The 17,656-nt window shown below is 42.8% G+C and overlaps 1 protein-coding gene across 4 annotated transcripts; it reads left to right on the top strand.

Annotated features, from left to right (window-relative positions):
• The first annotated feature begins 2,518 nt into the window (after window positions 1-2,518).
• Window positions 2,519-17,577, top strand: LOC124225769 (zinc finger protein 266-like). 4 transcript variants are annotated; one of them, XM_046638426.1, is made up of 7 exons: window positions 2,519-3,130; window positions 5,653-5,800; window positions 13,123-13,208; window positions 13,819-13,945; window positions 14,609-14,692; window positions 15,218-15,300; window positions 15,792-17,577. In XM_046638426.1, exons 3-7 carry the CDS (start codon window positions 13,176-13,178, stop codon window positions 17,145-17,147), a joined length of 1,683 nt encoding a protein of 560 aa, XP_046494382.1. In that variant the 5' UTR covers window positions 2,519-3,130; window positions 5,653-5,800; window positions 13,123-13,175; the 3' UTR covers window positions 17,148-17,577. The 4 variants fall into 4 exon arrangements, with proteins under 4 accessions (XP_046494382.1, XP_046494381.1, XP_046494383.1 ...); XM_046638425.1 differs by lacking the exon at window positions 5,653-5,800; XM_046638427.1 differs by lacking the exons at window positions 2,519-3,130; window positions 5,653-5,800 and adding an exon at window positions 9,845-10,348.
• Window positions 17,578-17,656: the final 79 nt, after the last annotated feature.

Here is a 17,656-nt window from a genome sequence, read left to right as displayed (position 1 = left end):
ATGATTTCATTCACATGAAATGTCTAGAAAACACAAATCTATACAGACAGAAAGCAGGTTCTTGGCAACTTAGATATTAAGGGAGTAGGAAAACAGGAGTATGACAGACAAATGGTATTTGTGTAGTGACGTAAACCTTCTAAAATTGTGATGGTTGCACCACTCTGTGGACATACAAAAAAACACTGAATGGTATAGTTTTAAATGGGTAAACTGTATGGCATGCAAATTATATCTCACTATAGCTGTTGCAAAAACAAACAAAAGAGAAAATCATGAGAAGCTACGTCATTAGGAGCATAAAAATTTTAATCTCTGAAGCACCTAGAGTAGTAAGACGCAACAAACTTTAGCTACCATTATAGTTTTAATTTTAATGTTAAAACAATATAAAACTAGTGTAATTAAAAGAGTATGATATGGGCATAAGTAAATATTACTGCTATGGAAGAGTCCAGAAATGGATACAGGTATATATAGGAATTTGTTGTTTAAAAAAGGTGGAATTTCAAATCAGTAGGTCAAGGATAGTTTTGACGAGGATCAAGGCTGCCCCAGGGAGAGAAACCCAAGGTGACTTGCCCTGCATTCAGACCTGATCTATATCATCCTCCTGGGAAGCATAGGACGTCTTGATCTGATCTGTTTCTTATCTAAAGTTATAGGACCCCCCAATAACCAGACCCCACCTACACTGATACCATTTAATGACTTTTTTACATAATCTTTCCTTTGTCCTGTAAAGAGATAACTCACACACCTATGCCTTAAATTTAACCCTACCCTCAACCCATGCTTGCAGCTCTTCACTGCCCATAGGTCCTGTCCCCATGCCGGCAGCTCTTCACTACCCATGGGTCCCGTCCCCACGCCTGAAGCTCTTTACTGCCCATGGGTCCTGTCCCCATGCTACTCCCTGCTATTCTCTGAATAAAGGAGCACTACTACCAGAACTTGAGAGTCCAAGAAACCCTTCTTTTGACTCCTCAGCTCACCAAGCCTGCAACATTTCATCAATAAATGATACTATACCAAGTGGCCATCTTTCTAGCAGAAAAAAAAAACTGGATCCACTACTCCACAGCACATGCCAGAAAACATTCTTTGAGGATTAAAAACTAAAATGTCATTAAAAATAATGACACTTTATTACAATAAACAAAACTAGGAAATCTGAATGTAATCTAGAGTTTGAAGAGAATTTTTAAGGCAAGGCAGGAAACCCAGAAATTGTTTTTCAAAAAAGAATTTCTTGGCTACATAAAAATTAAATATTTTGTACAGCAACAGAAGAAACATTGATGTAGCAAAATAATTATCAATTCAATAGATGCATAAGACATTTAATAATGCACATGTGATACCAGCTCAACACAAGGTTGACATAAGGGAAGCCATATTGTAGAAAAGAAACCATATTCTAACTTTAAGTGACCTCTGACTAACTAGCCTAGACATGCTCTGTAGATTTTGTGGCCCTTCCCAGCTGCTTTAAGATAGCTTTGTTCTTTTGAGTTCCTTAGGGATGTGATGACCCCCAAGCAGAGAGCCTGTGCTGATAGCCATCATCAATGACAACTGAAAGATCAGGGTTTAGGGCATTGCTCCAATTCTCTGACGCACATCCACCAAAACAAAGGACGATCAGGAACTGGGACCAGATATCTGCCCCACCCAGAGAGCAGCCACCTCCCCCACCTGGCGACCAGTCCATATGTAACTGGCCTATAGTCGTCATTCTGGGAGATGGTTCTTTTGGACATGAGTTGGCCATCTTCCCTCTTGCTAGCAAGCTGTAATAAAGTCCTTTCTCGCCTACCACCTTGCCTCCTGACTATTGGCAAGTCTTGCCATAAGCAGAGGAGCCCACTTGGGCAGTAACACATGAACAATTCTTGGTAAAATGTTCTAGTAAATCCAGACTTAAACAGACCATTATTAACTCCACAAAGGTCACTCACTGAGACCCATAGCCAGCATGATTACTAGAGAAACTCTAGAACCATTCCTAAGTTAGGAAACTTGGTATCAGTGCTATTTCACAATTTAATATGAGGGGCCTTGACCAAATGGTAAGATCGGAAAAATAAAAACCAGAAATACATACTAGAAGGAAAAAAAAGCATGAAAGAGGTGAATACACTGCGAACTCAAAAGAATCAAAGATCAGAGGTCAGCATGGTGTCCAAGGTAATAAAAAGAAATACGGGAAATAAAGCTTAAATAGGGGATGGATTGAATGGAGACGATAGACCATCTCATGGACTGGCAGGCACATTATTAAGGGAGAATCATGGTAACGGCTCCAAGACGCTGAGAACAGTCCCGCGGAGCAGCCTTTGACGAGCGCCCGGCGACGTGAGTCCCCACCCCTCGCCTCTCCCTTCCGACGTCTAAACCCAGCGCTGGGCTACGTCCCGCCGCCAACCCCGCCCCCAGCCCGTAGCCCCGCCCATAGGCCGTCTTCTGGCCTCAACCTCCTGGGCGGGGCCTGTTCCCGCCCCCAGCCCCGCGCGGAGCGACCCAGGGCCCACCGGCAACCACGCGGGGAGAACTACGAGTTCTCTGCCAGAAATGGACGGACGTGATTGACAGCCCAAGCCCTGGAGGCGGAAGTGGCGTCACCACTTCGCGCCGTCTTTTTGCCCCGGGACTCCGCGCATCCTGGGGAGGCTTACGTTGTAGCGTTGGGGTCCCTCCGTCCTCGGTGCGGCCCGTGAAGGGAGGGCCCTGGGCGCGCAGAGGGCGTTAAAGGACAGGTGCGGCCCGGGACCCGAGGGGCTCCGTAGAGAGGCCGGGCCTCCGTTCGTCCGCCCGGCCGCTGGGCCCCGCGCTGAGCCGGGGCGGGAAGGGCGCCGTGCGGGGCGTTGGCCTCCCCTGCGCTTCCCTGGTCAGAGCCTCCGCGTCACCTTCGAGACTTTTCCCCAGAAGGAGAAGCAGCTCCGCTGTGCCAGTCCGGTTGCTCAGGCCCCGCGCCCTCCGGTTCTCAGGACCTGCGACCCCGCCGTGTGCCTGTGAGTCCGGGGGAAAGTGGGTCAGGGGCCTCTGCTGCTTTTCCTGGGCGACAGAACGTGTCACCGGAGAATTTGGCCTTGTCTTTGCGGCTTCCGTTTTTGAGTATTACATGAAGGTAAGATAGTTTCTTGGGTGTCAGGGGTGAGCATGTTTGTGTATATGATTATAAGCAGATGTTGACCGTAAGTGTCTCACCTAAAGAAAAGCGAGAATACTCAGCTGTCTTTTCTGCGCTGCTAGGCCCATCCATCCCCACAGAGCTTTAGTCAGGGGCCTCCAGAAGAAAAAGATGGAGACTTTATGACACCAGTTCTAGAATAGTTCAGTTTACCATTGATAGGATATTTGCACTAAATGTGTTCTTTTCCCCACGTTTTTCTTTTGTAAAATCTTAAACCTACAGAAAATTTGAACATTTAATACAGTGAGTGATCATTGTAGTAGATTCACCATTGTTAACACTTTGCATGTTTGCTCCCTCCATAGACAAATACACTTTATGGTAATTATTTGAAAGTAAGTTGAAAATAAATTGCAGGCGTGATACTTGACCTTTAAATACTTGGTTATTCATCTCCCAAAGATAAGGACATTATCCTATCATAATACTATTAGTTCACCCAGGATAGTTAAAAAGACTAATGTCATCAAATATGCACTCTAAGTAAAAACTAAAACTCTCCACATTGTTCCAAAATATGTTTTTGGATCTAGGACTCAATCAAGGTTTACATATGGCCGTTGTTTATATCTTTTAATCGTTAACCTAGATCAGTTGCTCTTGTTTGAAGAATCATACACATTCTTATGGAAAGTCACGCATTTTGATATTTCTGATTTAATTTTCTTGGTGTGTGTAAACCTTTCCTCCATTTCTCCTCAACTGGTAATTGGGTCCAGAGCAGAGGTTGGCAAACTTTTTGTCTGAAAAGGTTCAGATAGTAAGTACTTGTTGCTTTGCAGGCCATAAGGTGTGAGAATTACTCAGCTCTGCCTTTGTAGTGGGCAAGCAGCCATAGACCTAAGGAAACAATTGGGCACAGCTGTGTTCCCACAAAGCTTTATTTACACAAACAGGCCTGTGACCAAAGTGTGCCAGCTCCTGGTGTAGAGGCTTCAGAAGATCATTTCACAATATTTGTAAGTGATGGATAGATCAAATTGCATTCTGTCAGGAGGTCAGAAATTTATGTCATCCCTCAGTTAGTGATGCCAACTTTGATCACTTGCTTAAGGTAGTAATCAGCAGAGCACTCTATTTTAAAGGTGGACTTTTCCTTGTGAATACAAAAGTCCTATGTGGGGTCATATTTTGATACTCAGAATATCTTGTTCCCCAACAGCCTTTCTGATAATTATCTTAGCATCTGTTAATCACCCGCAGTGAATAAACTTCTGTATTTGTTGTCTCGCATTTGTGGGGGTGTATTTTCAGGGCAAGTTTCTCAGGTTGTTTTTCTAGGTCAAAGGGCAAATATATATTTACTTTTTCTGGATATTACAAATTTCCTTCTACAGGTCTTATGCCATTTGGTAGTTTGTGAATGAGCTTTTTAAAAACATGTCTAAAAATATGAAGAACCATAACGAAAAAAATTTAGTTTTCACTTCAAGGCACTTGTTTTCAAATAGAATACCTGTCCACTTTCATCCTGAGTAAAAATATTCAAATAATTTTTAAGAAGTGCAGTGTTTGGTTTATATTATATTCTATGCAGGCATTTTGTGTGAGTTTTACATGATTATTAGGTAGTAATTCTATTTTTGTGTTCCTTTTATTTGTGCATACTGTACTGTAACATTCTTGTGGGGAATGACAGTTCAATCCACAAATGGTCATTGAATTCCTTTAATGAGCTAGGATGTGTGTCAGGGACAGAGAAACAATGGCGATCAAAATGGACATAGTACTGCCACCATGGGGCTTCCAATCTCTTTGGGAATACAGATATTAAACGAATACTGGCAAGTTTGTGATTTGGACATCAGAATGGTTTAATATGAGCTGGTCATATGTATTGGGAGGGATTGATATTTAAGTTGTGAGTAAAGCCTGAGTAGGATTGACGTGGTCGGGTCCTTGGGCTATTGTGAGATTTGTAGAGTGGGTGAGGGGGTGAGGAAATTTCAGGTCAAGGGAGCTTGATGAGCAAAATCCAGCATAGTTGAGACCTTGGTGTATTTCTTAAACTGAGGAGAGAGGGTTGGCAGAAGCGGAACAGACACAGTGGTGGGAGATAGAGTGGAGAGCAGGGACAGGGGAGTGAGGTTCTCTGGACAATATTCTAAGGCCGTGGAATCTTCTGAGATGATTTAGCAGGAGAGTGATTTCAATCAATTACAACTTAAATAGAACCCACTAACTCCTGCTTTGGGAATGGACTTCAGGAAAGATGAGAGTCAAGGCGTGGAGTCAAGATAGACTCTTATCATGAAGAAGTTTTGGAACATGATCATGGAACCTAGATGGTGGGTGATTGTTATGGAAAACAAAATGAAATTATTTGAGAGGTTTTTTTTTAAGGATTGGCACCTGGGCTAACAACTGTTGCCAATCTTTTTTTTTTTTTTTTTCTGCTTTATCTCCCCAAACCCCCCCTGTACATAGTTGTATATCTTAGTTGCACGTCTTTCTAGTTGTAGGATGTGGGATGCCGCCTCAATGTGGTCTGACGAGCCGTGCCATGTCTGCGCCCAGGATCCGAACCCTGGGCCGCCGCAGCAGAGCGCCCAAACTTAACCACTCGGCCACAGAGCCGGCCCCAATTTGAGAATTTTGTAGAAGGTAAGAGAGAAAGAATCCAGGCATTTCCTTCATCTGTTTGTTTGTTGGAGGATATACCCCCACCTAATGAATGTTTGAATGTTTAGTTAGTGCTTAGTGAAAAAATTCAACCCATGGCTGTGCTTAGGAAACTTGTAAACTATCGGAGGAGACAAACATCTATCCAAGAAAATAAATGTATTATTACAAATTGATTAGAGTTCTGGAGCTAAAGGAGAGGATGGTATTATTTTCTCTCCTGATAAGGGAACAGGTGAAGGTACAGGACTTGATAAATATTTAAGTCATAAAAAGACAATGCATCAGAGTTAGCCACGTGGGAAGGGGCTCCAGGAGGAGATGGGAAACCTTCTGTATTTGGTTGATAACATTTCTAGGCTCAGAGAGGGGAGTGCGTCAAGGATTACTCCTGAATTTGACGGTAGAGGCCTTTTATTTGGTTGTGGGAAAAGCTGACGCAAGATTCTAATCTTCAGTGTATACCTGACAGGAAAAATGAGTGGTATCTGTTCAAATGATGTGAATCAAGAGAAAATAAGAGAAAGTATAGATGTGTGTTAATTTTGTGAATAGCACATTCATTCAAGGAATTAATCAGAATCAGTAATTCACTGTGTTATTATCAATCTTAGCAAACGTTTGTGTTAATAAACATAGAGTGGTCTTGTAGTCCACCTGGAGGTTCCTTCTCCTACCCAGATCAGGCCTTTGATTCCCTGGCTGAACATCCAGAGTAACCCCTCCTCTTTGACTTTTTATAAACAGTGATGCATCTGGGGGCTAGAGTCACTCCACAGGTAAAGGACCAGAAGACTCCCCTGACAATACAGTTTGCCAGCACCTGAAGGCTCCACGTGGCTTGGAAATATCCATGTTACCCTCTCCCTTTGCTACTTGGGTGTCCCAATGAGCCAGCTGTGCCATGGTGAAACAGTTGGTCAGGAGTCTGAAGATAAGCTTGATGAGGATGTCTTGTGACTCTGCGAATGTCTTTCCTATTGGCAAGAAGTGATGTGAAAGCTCTGTTGGCCTTTCATCCCCAGTCGCTGGCTGCCTTCAGTGAGTCAGGTCCTGTGCCGCTCTTTGTACTGGCAGACACTGGCATCCAAAACAGACATGATGCTGCCCATGATGCAAAGAAACCTCTCCAAAGCAAGCTGACCCTGATGTCAGACAGCAGTGTTAAAAAGCATTAGTACAGCTAGAGAGTTCTTTATGATAAAAGATTGTTTCTCCAAAAATATACATATTTAAATGTCTATCCGCTCAGTAATATTGCTTCAAATATATAAAGCTTTGCCTGACGGAAGGAGAAGAAGAAATAGACAAGGCCACAATTCTGGGGGGAGATTTTAATATATTTTGCCCATAGTGTCAAACCAAACAATAGAGGACGGATCAATTAGGATGTACTTTGGAAATGCTATGTAAGCTGCCTAATGTGCAAATAGAGAATAGTGTGTCTAGTAACTTTCTGAACTCAGAAATTGCTCATCTGGGAGCAAGGGGTAAGGAATGGACTGGAAGGTGCAAGAAGGCTGTGTGGAGGGAGAACTGTGTTGTGTATCTTGTTTAGGCTGGGGATTACATGAGACTGTCAAAACTCATCCACTAAATACTTAAGATGTGTGTGTTTAATTGTATATTTTTAGAACCTCAATTACAAAGTGAAAAGAAAAGAAAAGCATTCTGTGCAGACACCACCTAACTAAACAGATTCTTGGGCCTACTGAGCCCGAGGACCCCCAGTTTGAGACCCCGGTAGTAAGGACAGTTATAGTGTGAGTCTAGACACACGGATTTTGTAACCTATGTGTTTCTGGGTCTTCTGAACTGTAGAATAAGGACTGAGAGGTTGTGAGGGTGATGCTGGTTTGTAGATAATGAAGTGTGGAACTTTCAGTGGTTTTCGTCATTCAGATGCCATTTTGTGTCAGCATTTGGCTTGTTGGTCTGTGTTTGATTTATTAAAGGTTATTGTTGTTTTTTTTTTAATAGCACCCACATTGGTTTATAACATATAAGTTTCAGGTGGACATCATTGTATTTTGACTTTTGTATAGACTGCATCGTGTTCACCACCAAGTCTAGTTGCCATCCATCACCTTACACATCATATGCCTCTCTACTCCTTTTGCTCTTTCCCTCTGGTAACCTCCAATCTGGTCTCTGTATGTGTGGGTGTGTGTATGTGTGTGTGTGTCTTCGACATATAAGCGAGGTCATGTGGTAATTATCTTTCTCCATCTGACTTACTTCACTTAGCATAATACCCTCAAGGTGCATCCACCTATTTGCAAATGGAAGGTTTTGTCTTTTTTGCGGCTGAATTTTCCATTGTATACATATATGCACCACTTTATTCATCCCTTGCTGGGCACTTAGGATGTTTCCAAGTCTTGGCTATTGTGGTTGATGCTACAAGAACATAGGGGTGCATATATCTTTTCAAGTTAATGTTTTCGTGTTCTTTGGAGAAATACTCAGAAGTGGAATAGCTGGATCATATGGTATTTCTGTTTTTAATTTTTTGAGCAATCACCATACTCCTTTCCATAGTGGCTGCTCCGGTTTACATTCCCACCAGCGGTATATGAGGGTGCCTTTTTCTCCACAGCATCTCTGACACTTGGCCGTGAGGTTTGTATAGAAGATTTCATAGGTGAGATAGTCGTTTTTCTGCTGATCGCATCTTATGTCCATTTCTCTATGTAGATTCCATCTTTTTCCTCTTCCCCTTCTATGTTTTTGTTGTCACAAGTTATCCCTTTTTGTATTGTGAGTTTATGACCAATTAAGTGTTTGTGGTTATTTTTAATGTTTTCTTTCTCTTTAGCATTTGTTTGTTTTTTGTTTTTTTTTTCGAGTAAGATTAGCCCTGAGCTAACATCTGCTGCCAATCCTCCTCTCTTTGCTGAGGAAGACTGGCCCTGAGCTAACATCCATGCCCATCTTCCTCTACTTTATATGTGGGACGCCTGCCACAGCATGGCTTGCTAAGCGGTGCCATGTCCGCACCCAGGATCCGGGCCAGCCCCTATGTTATAATTATTTTCTATCCTATTCTGATACCGAGTTGCAGTTTACTGATTCTGTCTGTTTATCACCTTGTTCAACACTTTGTATTCCTTTGCCTTTTTGTGTTGGGCAGGAGGGCTCCTTTCACGCTTCCTGGTAAGGCAGGTCTAGTGGTGGTGAGCTTCCTCACCTTCTCTTTGTTGGGGATAGCCTTGATTTCCGATTCATCTGTGAAGGATAGCTTCGCTGGATAGAGCATTTTTGACTGGCAGTGTTTAACCTTGAGTCTTTTGAATATATCCTTTCACTCTCTCCCAGCCTATAGATTTTCTGCTGAGAAATCCATTGATAACCTAATAGGGCTTCCTTTGAAAGTTATTTTCTTCTCCCAGGCTGCCCTAATACTTTTCCTTCATCGTTGGCTTCTGACAGTTTTAATACAGTGTGCCATGGGGAAGGTCGTTTTGAATTTAGATAATTAGATGTTCTATTAGCTTAATGGCCTTGTATATCCAGTTCTTTCCCTGAGTTTGGGAAGTTCTCAGCTTTTATTTCTTTAAATAAGCTCTCTGCTCCTTTCTCCCTCTCTCCTCCTTTTGGGATACCCATTATCCTTGTGTTGGTTTTCCAAATTGAGTCAGATAGTTCTTGTAGAATTTCTCCATTTTTAAAAAATCTTATTTCTCGGGGCCGGCCCCATGGCCGAGTGGTTAAGTTCATGTGGTCTGCTTTGGTGTCCCAGGGTTTCGCTGGTTTGAATCCTGGACACGGACGTGGCACCGTTCATCAAGCCATGTTGAGGTGGCGTCCCACATGCCACAGCTAGGAGGACCCACAACTAAAAATATACAACTGTGTACTGGGGGCTCAGGGCGGGGGGAAAGGAAGAATAAAATCTTAAAAAAAAAATCTTACTTCTCTCCCCTCTTCCACCTGAATCATTTCTAGATTTGTACTTTAGAGCTTGCTAATTCTTTCTTCCATATCTTCTGCTCTATTTCCAGTGCTTTCTACTTTATTCTTAACCTCATTTATCTGCTCTTCAGCTCCAGAATTTTATTTGTTTTTTTAATTTTCCATCTCTTTGGTGAAGGATTCCTTCTGTTCATTCATTTTATTCCTCAGTTCAGTAAGCTGTCTTAGTATTCTTGTAAGCCTTTGTGTGTCTTCATGACAGCCATCTTGGATTCTCTGTCAGTTAGATCAGTCTTCCATGACTTTAAGTGTGGCTGCTAGAGAAATGTCAATTCTTTTTATGCTGCTGGATTCGTTTTGTTCTTTAACAGTGGTTGAGTTGTTGCTCTGATGGTGCATTTGGGTTAGGAAACATATTTCTTATCTGGGTAAGCTGTTTATTTTGATTCTGAGCTGCTTCTGTCGTATTTGAGAGCCTGTGCTTTCCACCTTCCACTGTCTCTGCCAGATGGGTCATCAGTATTCTCATTGTGCTGTTTGTGCCTCTGTAGTTGCTGCTTCCTTGCTGCCTACAATGTTGCTGCAGTCGTGGGTGTCACCTGTATGGTCACTGGGGTAAGAGCACCTCTACTGCTTCTGGGGTTGCCTGGGTTGGGGGTGCCCCCTCTGCAGCTTGGCACAGGGAGAGCAGGGCAGGAGCTGGGGTCACAGGCATCTCTGCCAGGTCTTGGTTTGTTGGTTTGCAGGCACCACTGCTATGAGTGAAGGGACAGAAGTTGCACGTGCATCTGGGGAGGACTGGGGTCATTGGCTCCATTGTCACTGTTTCCTGGGTCTCTGGGCTCTCCATGGGCTCAGACACTGCTGCCGCATGTGCCCCCTCTACTGCTGCTCCTGGGTTATCCAGGGGTGCTGGCAGCACTCTGCTGCTGCCAGGATACTGGGTTTGTGAGTGTTGCCGCTGCCACCAGGTTGCCCATGTTCATTGACGACACTGCCACCACCACAAGGGAAGGAGTACCTGGGTCACAAGTGCCACTGGGGTCCCTAAGTTCTGGTCTCCAGTGGCTGCATGGGTCCTGGAACTTCAGGAAACAGGCACCACCACTATCAGGGACCCAGGGTGTTGTATGCAGCACCACCTGCCGGCAGGGCCAGTGTTGGTGTAACACCACTGGGGCCTGAGTTCTGGGCACTCTGGTGGCTCTGAAACCTCCAGTTGATGGTGCTACCTGCCACTGCCTGAGGAGGGGGTGGGGCTGAGCCATGAGTGTCGCTGTGACTCTTGCAGCCTCTGGTCTCTACACCAGCAGGATTCCTGCAATCTCAGGCCAGGGGCACTGCTGCCACTCCAGAGGGTATCAGAGTCTTGGATGCAACCCCTGCTGCTGGAAGGGCTGGTGTCAGAGGCACTGCCACCAGGGTAGGGGGAGGGCGCTGGGTTACAGGTATCACATTTCCCGGAGCCTCTGGTCATGGGCCTGCAGTGCTCCCTGGTGCCTCCAGCAGCGTGGGCTGCCTGGACTCCTGGGGCTTCCGTTCGTCTGTGCTACCTCAGCTCTGGGATTCTCTGATGGGAGGTGCGGCCACAGCTCCCGGAACTTCCAGTCTCAGGAGCGGCCGCCACTGCTCTCCTGGTTCCACAAGGTACAGGAAGTCTAGTCAGCCCCCCTTCACATGTGTAGATGTATGGCTCTCCCAGGTGTTCTGGTGTGCTGTGCAGACTCCTTTGTTGTTCTGTGCCTGTCCTACTGGTTGGAACTTAGAAGGGTGAGACAGAACAATATGCTCTGCTGTGATGCTGGCATCACACCAGAAGTTACTGATTTTTAACAGAAAGAAGATGACCTTCAAATACAGAATGTTAAAGGATCATTTAAGACACGTGAAGGAAGTCTGTGGAAGAAACAAATAAATATAAAAGCCAATTGGGTGGAAAACGAACTGAAAAGTGAAATGAAAAGGTGCTCACCATCTGAAAAAGGCTCGTACAATAGGCAGATGTTGGGGGAGTGTGATACGGCCCTGCCCTTTGGCCAAGGAAAAAGGAGAGTGCAGACCTGTTTGATTTGAGTGTTTCCAACCAAGACCTGTGGGGGCTTCCCAAGGCTTTAATGTATCCTGACTTCTTTTATAAAAACATTAACATGCTTTCTCTAATCTTTTAGGGTCAGATTCAGAAGACCTAATGATTATTTCCCTTTTCTTCCATTTTCTTATTCAGGAACCAATAGAATATATGTGATTATATGTACATGTGTATGTAGGACACTGGTTATTTTCTCACCTGCTTGATTGTTTTCCCATATCAGCGATGAATTGTTATATCAATTATTATTTTATTGTCTATGTTCTCCAGTAGGATTGTTGGGTCCTTAATGCCTGGGACATTTTCTGTATAGGTTAGTGCCCTCAACTGAGTGCCTGGTACAGGGACTTAACTTCTTCGTTATTTACTGAAAGAATAAAGGAATAAGACAGTGATAAGAACTTAAAAGGAGGCCCATGTGAGCTTCAGGCTTCTCCGGCATCCATCAAGGGAAGCTCAAGAGTGTTGACCAAATAAAATATTTCATTTTTCTTTTCTTCATATGCCCAGGAGCAGTCTTGACCAGTACCATCCAGTAGAGTTTGCAGATCATGTATATATTGAAAATATTAAGCATGAAGGCAATATTAAAAAAACTAAGATATTATCTATATTTGAAGCATTCTAAATTCAGTGGACACTAATATCTATCAGATATATTTGATTTGTGTTTACATCATACAGAATTTAGAGTTGGAAGAGTAGATTCAGGTATTCAAGTTGCCAAATGTGTAAGTGAGCTGTAAGCTCCTACTGACACATCTGGTACAGTGGTCCTCAGTAAATGGCAGTTGATGTTACTGATGCTCTTGTTATAGAGTGTACTGTTCTAGGAGCATTTAGGTTCTCCCTGCACAATATAGAGTCCTTTGGTCTGGACCTAAGCACTTGTGCTGCTGCTTTAGGTAGGAGGAGCTTAGGTGGGGCAGAGAATGCTGTGCTCTAAGTCAGCTCCCTGGTACATATGCCTTAGGGAGAGTGGCTGCATAATCTCATTCATCAAGTTTATTGCCTTGACGAGTGAAGAGTCACATTCCTTAGGGCTCAAGTCCTCTGTAAAATGAACCCACTGTGCTTTTCCTCATGGGCAGCATGGCTCACAGTTCCTAGTCCCCTTTTGTGGCTCCAGGTGAGACAGGACTCCTCTGACGTTTGATGACAGTAGTGTGTGTTTGTGTGAGGTTTCTTGAGTGTGAAGGGATATTGGGAATTTCAATCCAGAATGGAATGACCTCCAGGCAGGTGAATATGGGAATTGTGGTCATCTCTGCGTCCTCATGCCTTGTTTCTTTTCTCCTAGGTCTTTCTAAGGACCCTTGCTGCCTTCCTGAGGAACAGATAGAGGCAGAAAGGATGGCAACTGACTGTTTGACAGACTGTTCTCAGGTAATTAGAAAGTGTGTCCTACAAAATAACATATAATACCACCAGACAGACACATTTCCTTCTAGGTAGACCTGTCTCCAGAGCTCCTGAAAGAAATCAAGCCACTCCAGGACTGAGTCCTGTTGAATTCCCTCCCAAAGTGGAGCCTCTCATATTGGTTCCTGTGACTAATCTCAGTATTTCAGTAATTACCTTTAATATTGTCTCTTAGGATGGTGACTGCATATTTTTTATTTTGTTACATGGTCTGACATGGTAACAAAGATGAAAGTGTGCATTTCTCAAAGATTTTATACATTCATCAACTTTTCCAAGTTTCTGCAGTTTGCTTAGAACCATGCAGCAAGAGGAAACTAAGAAGAGAAGAGCTTTTAGTCTAGTTGTGGTGAGATAAGTTCACGTGTTAGAGGTTCCATTAAAGCTGTAACTGGAGGAGATCAACCATGAGTGAGTGTAGACCAAGAGAAGAGTACATAGGACCATTGCACCCTGGGGGAGATGATGAGAGACCATGAAACCCTCTGTTACCATTTCCTCTCCCATCCTCATTCCCCAGTGAACGCTGGTGTACATGTTACTTTACTGACCCAGCCTGTGTGTGATGGTTTAGGACTCGGTTGCCTTCACTGATGTGGCTGTGCACTTCACCCGAGAGGAGTGGACTTTACTGGACCCAGCCCAGAAAAATCTATACAGAGATGTGATGCTGGAGACCTACAAGATCCTGACCACAGTAGGTAAGGCTGCCATCCTTCCTGTAGCCTCTTATGGAACAGATATATATGATGTGTGTATATATATATATATATGTGTGTATATATATATATATATATGATGTGTTTACTACGTTCCAGTATTGGTGGAGTGAAATCTGCACATAAGGGACACTAGCAAACACTAGTCTCTACACTAGTGGGTTTTAATCCAGTGTGGTTTCTGTAAAACTGTGGTTCTAGGACTAACACCATCCCCATCACTCTGTTAGAAATGTGCATTCTCAGACTCTAGCTTTGACATAGTGAGTGAAACTCTGGCATTGTGCCTTGACATCTTTGTTTTAATGAAGATACTGGGCATGAGTCCAATGGAAAATAAAGTGTGACAACCACTGGTGTGGTGGTTTCTCCATGAGAATGCATATCTCTTTCATACTTACTTTATTTCCTATTTCAATAAAAGTCTGAATGCTCTGTAATGTGCGTGTATATATATATATCTGAACATAGGATTCAGAAGCAAGAGATAACCAATCTCTTTGATGTACAGAAGGGATATTTGCATTTTTATGTCTTTTGAAATAATTTTACTCCTGATTTCATCAGAAATATAGGACCTGATTCATGGGGAAATTTGTCGTCTGCGGAGGCCTTTTCTCTTAATACGTCTTTCCCTGTGCACAGAATGTCAGGTGTTCAAACCCGACCTGATCTCTTGGTTGGAAGAAGAAGAAGATTGGAGGACAGCGGGGAGAGGAGTCTTCCAAGGTGAGTGAGCGTGAAGACCTTCCCTGGCCAATGAAAATCTCAGTGTGTCAGAATCATAATGAGGAAACTTTAAGACATGCTTTCTCCAGAAGGCTGAGGTCACTGGTCTCTGAAACCTTGGGCATTGTCAGCTTCTCATACATTCTTTACATTTAATGAAAATTTCCTGTGATCTCACAGGATGACTTGTTCTGCTGCTTCTTTGACTTGTTCTGCTTCTTTAACTTTATTTAGATATATGCGCTTTGTCTATAACTTTCCTACTTCTTTTCCCTGATAGCGTCTGTCTCTTTTCCCCATCATAATTTTCATAGATTCGTTTTAATCACCTACTGAATCTTGAGTGCACATCCTTATCATTGCAAAATTTTTGGCATAGCCATGCTCTTCAAATCTGTCTTGCCCTTTTTTTGTTTAATATGTTTAATTTGGAATTAATACTATGAGCCTTGTTGTTTTTCACTCCTTGAGCCTGCATTTCCTTTTGCAAATTCCAACATTTTTTTGTTGTTTTTTAAATTTTAGAATGGGAACTGCAACTTAAGACCAAAGACTCGACGATTCAGCAGGATATTTTTGGGGAGAAAACATCCAATAGGCTAGAAATGGTAAGAACAGTAAGTTTAAAAAGAGGTATTTCTTGTTTTCCACATTCAGCAAAGATTGAGATTTTCATTAGATAGCACATGAGTATAACTGATAAATATTTGAGATAAGTGGCTTTGTCCGAGAGAGCAATGTCTCTGGGAAGATATTCTGCATCTGTTGAATTGGGGTATTTCCGAAACCCAGCTTGAAAGTCATTGCTTCAGAATTCACACAAGGACTCATTTTCACTTATATAACTAGACATTGACTTTTGAAAACAATTCCATGAAACTGTACAGGAGTCTTTTAAAATTACAATAGATGGCATATCATTCTGGCCAAAGGATTCCATCATTCAACTTAAAAGAAATGAACAGGGTAGGAAGTGTGTGAATGTAATAGAAATGGCCATCATCATCATCATCATCGTAATGATGTTTCTGTTTTCAGATGGGTGGGATCAATTAGTGAGTCTAAAAAATCTTTGAATGAATTCTTCATTCTTCAACAGGAAAGAATTCCCAATGGGTGGGAACTCCATGATTGTGAGCAATGTGGGAAAGTCTTCAATGAACGTTCATGTCTTAAGACCCAGAGGAGAACTCAAAATGGAGGGGACAGTTATGACGACAGTCAGTATGGAAAAAGCTCCCTCACTCTGCATAAGAAAACCTCACCTGGAGAGAAACATTGTTTGTGTACTCAGTGGGGAAAAGCCATCAGCCCGACTCCAGCGATCGTGTGCAGGAAAACTAGCATGCAAGAGAAAGCCTTCGAATGCAGTGATAGAGGGAAAGCCTTTGCTAATCAGTGTTTCCTTCAGGCACCAACGAGAATTCACAATCGAGAAAAACTCTATGAGTGGAAAGACTGTTCAGGATCTTTTAGTCACTCTGCTAGCCTCGGTGTGCATATACAAACTCACACTGCTAACAACCATTACAAATGTGAGGAATGCAAAAAATCCTTTAAACGATCTGCATACCTTAACGCTCACGTTCAAGTTCACATTGGAAGAAAACCTTTTCAGTGTAAGGAATGTGGGAAGGCCTTTGTTAAGTCTTTTGAACTTATTGGACATGTTAAAACACACATGGGAGAGAAGCCCTTTCTGTGTGAGGTATGTGGAAAATCTTTTAGAAGTTCCTCATACCTTCAGGTTCATAGTCGAATTCATACTGGAATAAAACTCTATAAATGTAAGAAATGTGGGAAAGACTTTAAACGTTCCATGCACCTTAAAGTTCACATGCGAACCCACACTGGAGAGAAACCCTATGAATGTAAGGAATGTGGGAAAACCTTCACTCAATCCTCAGGCCTCATTTACCACAATAAGATTCACACTGGAGAGAAGCCTTTTAAGTGTGACACATGTGGGAAAGCCTTTGCTAGTTTCTCACATCTTACTGCCCATTTTAGAACTCACACTGGAGAGAAGCGTTTTGAGTGTAATATATGTAGGAAAAGATTTAGCAGTTCCTCATACTTAGTCGTTCACAACCGTACTCATACTGGAGAGAAACCCTATAAATGTGAGGAATGTGGAAAAGGCTTTAAACGTTCTGTGTCCCTTAAAGTTCACATGCGGATTCACACTGGAGAGAAACCCTATGAATGCAAGAAATGTGGGAGAGCCTTCACTCAGTCCTCAAGCCTTACTGACCATAGAAAAACTCATACTGGAGAGAAACCTTTTAAATGTGACACATGTGGGAAAGCCTTTGCTCTTTCCTCACATCTTAACAGACATTTTAGAACTCACACTGGACGGAAGCGTATTGAGTGTAATGTATGTGGGAAAACATTTAGCAGTTTTTTGTACTTGATTGTTCACAAGCGTACTCACGCTGGAGAGAAACCTTAGAAACGTAAAGAATGTGGAAAAGCTTTCAGTTTCCGCATTTCCTTTTGGTACCATGAAAGCACTTAGCTGCAGAGAAATCCTGTCAGTGTAAGGAATGTGGTAAAACCCTGAGTTGTCCCGATTCACTTTGAAGATATGAAAGGACCACACTGGAGAGATGCTCTGGAAATGTAAGGAATGAGGGAGAGCCGTCAGAATCTCATCACAACCCGGCATGTGTGGACTAACAGGGAAACTGTACCAATAAGAAACATGGAAAGCCCTTGTCTATTTCCTCAGTGGAATATTTTTTTTTTTAATATATGAGAAACGGACAGAAATCCAAGTGGTGTAATGTGAGAAAATTGTTCTGGTTGTGTTCACTTGTGATTTTGGTGTGGAGAAAAACTTTGTAAGAAATGTTGTATAGTCAATAAAATTTTTCGTAAGATTGTTTCTCTTCCTTGATAAACATAGGGTAATTCAAGAGAAACTGAGTATAGGAAATATGGGGAATGCTGCCCTTACTG

Source organism: Equus quagga, chromosome 14, assembly GCF_021613505.1.
Source record: "Equus quagga isolate Etosha38 chromosome 14, UCLA_HA_Equagga_1.0, whole genome shotgun sequence".
Lineage (NCBI taxonomy): Eukaryota > Metazoa > Chordata > Mammalia > Perissodactyla > Equidae > Equus > Equus quagga.
The sequence above is the reverse complement of the archived record's forward strand: the minus strand, read 5'-3'. Positions and strand labels throughout refer to the sequence as shown.

Bases quoted from the DNA above. Each gene is read 5' to 3' on its own strand.
- LOC124225769 (XM_046638425.1), top strand. From the start codon at position 13,176: ATGGCAACTGACTGTTTGACAGACTGTTCTCAG. The intron at 13,209-13,818 runs GTAATTAGAAAG...GTGATGGTTTAG, and splicing joins GTTTGACAGACTGTTCTCAG to GACTCGGTTGCCTTCACTGA. The intron at 14,693-15,217 runs GTGAGTGAGCGT...TTTAAATTTTAG, and splicing joins GGGGAGAGGAGTCTTCCAAG to AATGGGAACTGCAACTTAAG.